This window comes from Symphodus melops (genome assembly GCF_947650265.1).
Source record: "Symphodus melops genome assembly, chromosome: 12".
In the NCBI taxonomy this organism is placed as follows: domain Eukaryota; kingdom Metazoa; phylum Chordata; class Actinopteri; order Labriformes; family Labridae; genus Symphodus; species Symphodus melops.
In genome coordinates, this window is record NC_136702.1 from 4,019,167 (window position 1) to 4,025,272 (window position 6,106).

Here is a 6,106-nt window from a genome sequence, read left to right on the forward strand (position 1 = left end):
CACGGCTTCTCTGACTCACACCCACCGCGACGCTGCGCTGCGCTGCTCTCCTTCTTCTTCTTCTCCCCCTCCTCCTCCCTGCCCTGCTTCTCTCTGCTGGATGAAGACTGCAAAGTATGGTACCCAAAATAAGGGGGAAAAAGCTTCATGACTGATTTCAGTGGCGATTCTGGAGTCAGTTAAGCAAAAATTTACAGCAGGGGCACCTCAACTCAACTCCGCTTTATTTATATAGCACCTTTCATACATAAAACATGCAGCCCAAAGGGCTTCACAGAAGAAAAGACAGTACAAAATACAAGAATGTCAATTACTTGTATTGACATTCAATAAAATAAGATTAAAAATAATAATAATAAAATAAAGACACAATAAATAATAAATAAAATACAGGTAGTAAAAATCACTATTAATTAAAAGTCAGATTAAAAAGGTGGGTCTTTAGTTTACGTTTAAAGCGAGCTCTAAGTTCTGATGTCCAGAGGCAGTGAGTTTCACAGTTTGGGAGCATAAAAGCAGAATGTAAATTTAAAAACCTTGACTATACCAATTTAACACAATTCTCAACTCCAAGTCGATACAGCTTGGACTGGTTGTAGATCTTGTCATGGGCTTAACTATTCAGTGGTTCCAAACCCAGATGAAAATATTTCTAAAGATCTTAAAAGTCCTTATGGAGCAACAAAGAGTCATCCTATGGTTGATAGCAACTTTATTTAGAGTAACAGATCACATGCAGATGGATAAAAAAAAGATTCTTTATACAAATAAATATTTTATTTAATCACCAATACCTCATTTCTGCTGAATCTTTATTTCCCCCCAATTTTATCTAGATGTAGGCTACCCTGAAAATGAACTAATAAGAAAAAACCTTTGTATGTTTTTTGACAGTGAGGCTTGGTTTATACACTGGTTATTGTTTGTTGTCTCCATCAGTCACTCTGTGATCTGCTGTGGTAGAGGACCTCTTTGCTTTTCTAGGCGATGGAAGAATTCTCAGAGGACTCATGACATCTGTTGTGGTTTCCTTCCATAGAGACCAGCCTTGCTAAGCAGAGCTCAGGTGGACCTACTCTGTTGTTAGGTGGACTGTACGCCAAGGTGTCTAAAGGGGTGTCTGATTTCTTCTCCCTGAAAGTCTGACTTCGAGGGAGTCTCACTGAAAGATGTGTTAGTTAAAGGGTTGACTTTGGAGGATGGATAAAACAGATGATGGAAGTATCAGAGGGGACAAATGGCAGAGGCTGCTCAGGTGGCAACGAGGGCAGAAAGTAAATGAGGAGGGAGAAGATGGAGTCAAGGAAGAAGGGAAACGTAACAGCTTTCTGGATCTGAAGCTCAAAGTCAAGTGAGTCATTAATGACTTCTGATTAAGACGTTTTCATACAGCACCCAAAATGCTGTCTGATATTTTTCAATCATCAAGTTAATATAAAGCAGTTTGAGTGTAGAGTATTCTGTTTTCATGTTTTGCATTTTAATTTCTTTGAAGATTTTAAGGTAAGCATATTAAAACAAGACGGGTTGACTAAAAGTCCTTACAAACCAGAAAGCGAAGGCACTAATGAAAAACGTATATGTGTTCAGACTACCATATTATGTGTGATGTTTAAATGTTTCAAAGTCTAGATATTTTACAAAGAAAAGTCCCCATAACTTCAGAAATAACTCCTGTACCACAATGTCTTTGTGACAGTTGTCCTCATGTCACACCATCATGGCTAATCTCTCCGTCATCTTTCCCCTCAGTTGGAATGACTGGCTGGTCGATCCTGCAGAAAAATTCTATTATGTGTGGCTACAGATCATGATCTTTCCCATCGTCTACAACTCTGTTATTATCATTCTGAGGTACAAACATGAAATGTTGATGAATATAAAAGTTAATATATATCCAAATACATCACCTGTGACTATTCAACTCAACAGTTTCAAACCCAGTCTTATTGGTTATTTTTCCTCAGAACATGCTTCACCACCATCGCACTGAGCTACCTGCCTGTGTGGTTCACTCTGGATTATCTGTCAGACCTCATGTACATGACTGATATGGTCATCACTGTTCACACAGGTAAATACTCTTTAATTGTGCTGTTGTTTTTACAGGGATTTGAAAAAGAATGAAATTCCTCAAAACTGAAATTCACCACAGTCAATGTTGATACACCTCTCTGGACAATTTTGTGTGAAGACCAGACCTCCTCCATATGGACTAATTGGAGTCCCTTACAGTATACTTTAAAAAAAAAAAAAAAACTATTTGATATGAAAGGGCAATTTTCTGTCCTTCAAACATAAAGAAATAATTACTCTTTGAGGAAACAAAACAACTTCCGCAACTTAAAATAACTTCTGCAGTATCCTGAAAGTAACACCCCACATTGTCCTGTATTGGGTCTCTTCTGGACTTTAACAGGCAAACCAGTCCTAACGTCAAGTCCATATTGGCTCTACCTGACATCAAAGGTATAAAGTGTCACATCTTTAATATTAATATAGCAAATATATCCTCTCTGAATAAATCATTGAGTAATGACTTTTGAAAAAAGGAGTGAAGTTTGTTTATGTTTCATTCAGAGGATCAAAAATGTTTCATACATGTTTTTTTTCCACGTGAACCGTGACCTGTCCAACTGTTAGCCCTGCTTCCCCGGTGGGGTAAGCGAGACAACCTCACCCACAGTCACGCTATTTATAGAGGCCTAGTTGTAACTTTAACTTCCACACAGGCAACTCTGAAGCAATAATGTTGAGTTCTTGGGTGATGACAAATTTCACTTGCATGATCATTGACGTCTTGGTGTCTTACATTCCTGCATGACATTAAATCAGTTTTAACTTTTATGGATTTGTTGTCCCTTCATGTGAATGTACCTTTACTTGGTTTTTGCTTCGGTGTGCTTTAGATTTTTTTAAACCTTATTCTTCTGTCTCCAGGTTACCTGCATCAGGGCATCCTGGTCAGGGACGTAAACCAGCTGAAGAAGCAATACCTCCACTCTAAACGATTCTTAAGGGATGTGGTTTCACTGCTGCCCACCGACCTCCTCTACTTTGTCGTTGGCATCCAAACTCCTATGATTCGGATCAACCGCCTTCTGCGAATTCCAAGACTCAACGAGGCCCTGGACCGTATGGAGACCAGAACCTCTTACCCAAACACCTTCCGCATCTCCAAACTTATGATCTACATCTTTGTGTTGATCCACTGGAACGCTTGTCTCTACTTTGCGCTCTCCAGTTACATTGGCTTTGGGAGTGATGGTTGGGTCTACCCAAACACCACCAACCCAGAGTTTGCCTCCATGCGTCGTCAGTACTTTTACTGCTTTTGGTTCTCTGCCCAGATTTTCACCACAGTAGGAGACACCCGGATGCCAAACAGGGAGGAGGAGTACTTGTTTATGATTGCAGATCTGCTCATTGCAGTGCTGGTGTTTGCGTCAATTGTTGGCAATGTTGGGAATGTTATCAACAGCCTAAGAGATCGTGATAATGTTTTCTTCCCAAACCATGAGCTGGTAAGTTGAAAGGCTGTTTGTGTAGACTTTTGCTGTAATTCCATTCAGCATTTTTTCAACTTCAGCACCTCTTGAAGGTTAAAAGTATTCTGCTTTATTTTGCTTTTGCTTTATTTATTTATTTTTTTGCAACAAGACCAAGACAAATTCCTGATATACTTGGCAATAAAACCCGATTTTGATCTGATTCAACTCTGACTTACTCTTTTCAGCGAATTAACAGAAGTAAAGTTGTATTAAAGATGTACACTGATTGCTTGATAAGTATTAAAACACAGTTTTGCCACTTCTATTTAATCTGTGACTCCTTAATAACATCCTGCAAACAGTACTGACTGTCTGTGGACATGGTGTTTGTGGGAAAAAAAACCTTCAATGCATTGAGATCAACAAAACCAACTTACCAAACACTATGGAACTGGATTTGGCTTATTTAACTGTGATCGATTGACATTATTCCCAGCTTTGACTTTCAATCTATTCAGATTTTTTATTTTTTTAAAAGAACTTCCTCCTGACAGTTTCTGATAATTTCTATGAAAAACCTGCAATGAAACATTACATTAATTTTTCTGTTCTTCTTCTCCTCACTTCAGGTGAAGGCATACCTGCGCAGCCATCACATTAGCAAGGAGCTGCAACAGCGTATCGATAACTGGTACCAGCATCTTTACATAAACAAGAAGATCATGAGAGAGAATGAAATCCTGCAGCAGCTGCCCATACACCTGAGGACAGAGATAGCTGTCAGTGTTCATCTTCCAACACTCTCCAAAGTCACCATCTTCAAGAGCTGTGAGAAGAGTCTGCTGGAGGAGCTGGTGCTAAAGCTCAACCCTCAGGTGAAAATACAATTTTGAAGACACTGGCCACTGCAACAACACGGGGGTGGGGTGTTGTCCAAAGTCTTGTTTTGTGTAGATTTAAATAAATCCCTGCTGCATTGCCTGTAATCTGTGAGAACAGAGTTGTTCAAGGAGTAATTCATGCTTATTGTCTGGTAGGTGTTCAGTCCTGGAGAGTATGTCTGCAGGAAAGGAGACGTAGGCCATGAAATGTACATCATCAGAGAGGGAAAACTTGCAGTTGTAGCGGATGACGGGGTCACAGAGTTTGCTGTGCTAAGTGAAGGGAACTTCTTTGGGGAAATAAGCATCCTCAACATCAAAGGTAAGTCAAGAGCAAAAGACTTTTCAAGCAAAAAAAAAACAAACAAGCAATATTAGATTTTATATGCATTTCTGTTATGTAATGTTTGTAAATGTTGTAATATACAATATTTAAGCATTTGTTCTGTTTTCTTTATAGCATGATCATAGAAATTATTTCATAGATTTTAATTTTTTTTAAATAATTGCATATTAAAATGTTTGACCTTAAGATATGAAATATTCATATTCCAGCACCTATAACGTAATATCTTTCTTATTAATAGTTTTTGCTTTTTCAACACTTTTTAAAATCTTTCAATAAATCACAACGTATATTCTTGTAGGTAACAAGTCAGGCAATCGTCGCACTGCCAACATCCGCAGCATTGGCTACTCCGACCTGTTCAGCCTGTCAAAAGAAGACCTGACAGACGTGCTGTCTGAGTTCCCTGCTGCTAAGTGTCATCTTGAGGAGAAAGGCAGACAGATCCTCATCAAGATGGGCATGTTGGAGGAAAGTGGGGATGGAGTGGAGGTGGAGGTGGAGAACGTGGAAACCAAGATACAAAGACTGGAAAAAAACTTAGAAATCCTGCAAACTAAACTAGCTCGACTGATGATGGAGCTCGAGTCAAGCAACCGCAAGATGCAGGCCAGGGTGGTGCAGCTTGAGTGGGAGGTGGCTGCACTGGGGACTAAGATGCCAGAAGATGGGGAAGAAGGAGGACTGGGGGAAGAAAGAGGAGAAGGGGTGGGTGGGGAGGTACATTTAGTGCGAGAAGAAGCAGAGGGAGAAGAAGAGAGGAGTTCAGATGTAAAAGTGAAAAAACAGGGACAGGGAGAAGACAGTAAGGATGTGACCAAAGAGGGAGATGGAGAAAGCACTAAAAGTACCAAAGATGATGTAGAAAGGATGATGGAGGGAGATACATCAGGTGTGAAGGACCCAGGCAATCAGGAAAAGAAAATAGAAGATAATGGAGCAAAGAGCAGAGAGAGAGGAGATGACAGACCGGGGAAAGGAGATGGTGCTGAGATTGAGGCAGAAGATGAAAAAGAAGAGAAAAGTGGGGGAAGAGAATCTGAAGAGGGGGTAGAAAATAAAGAAGAACAATCAGACGACACGCAGAAAGAGCCAAAACATGATGAACAGAAAAAATAAATGGAAAAAGAAAAACACAACAGGAAGGGCTGTCTGTTTCACATCAATTTAAATATTGAAAAATCGGTTGCACCACTTCTGCAATACTATACAGTACCACAAGATGGCGGCATTTTGCCCCAACTTCAAATAAAGTTTAATTCAAAGAACCATATGCTTGAAATATGACAGATGGTATCTTAGATTTTTATTTCACGTAAGGTTGTGTTTTCATGTTGATAAGTTATAACATATTTTTGGAGGTTATAAACGTACCCCTTTAGGGTTAG

General features: G+C 39.5%; 1 protein-coding gene across 1 annotated transcript; it reads left to right on the forward strand.

Moving 5' to 3' along the window:
• Nucleotides 1–62: 62 nt before the first annotated feature.
• On the forward strand, nucleotides 63–6,023 carry cnga4 (cyclic nucleotide gated channel subunit alpha 4). Its single transcript, XM_079356830.1, has 8 exons — nucleotides 63–114; nucleotides 940–1,351; nucleotides 1,753–1,854; nucleotides 1,968–2,074; nucleotides 2,941–3,524; nucleotides 4,121–4,366; nucleotides 4,529–4,694; nucleotides 5,020–6,023. Exons 2-8 carry the CDS (start codon nucleotides 1,200–1,202, stop codon nucleotides 5,835–5,837), a joined length of 2,175 nt encoding a protein of 724 aa, XP_079212956.1. The 5' UTR covers nucleotides 63–114; nucleotides 940–1,199; the 3' UTR covers nucleotides 5,838–6,023.
• The last annotated feature ends 83 nt before the right edge of the window (nucleotides 6,024–6,106 follow it).

What these genes read in the sequence shown, in the direction of transcription:
- cnga4 (XM_079356830.1), top strand. Translation starts at nt 1,200, where the DNA reads ATGGATAAAACAGATGATGGAAGTATCAGAGGGGACAAATGGCAGAGG. An exon ending in TCTGTTATTATCATTCTGAG is followed by an intron (nt 1,855 to 1,967) that starts GTACAAACATGA and finishes ATTTTTCCTCAG; the next exon opens with AACATGCTTCACCACCATCG. An exon ending in AAGCATCCTCAACATCAAAG is followed by an intron (nt 4,695 to 5,019) that starts GTAAGTCAAGAG and finishes ATATTCTTGTAG; the next exon opens with GTAACAAGTCAGGCAATCGT.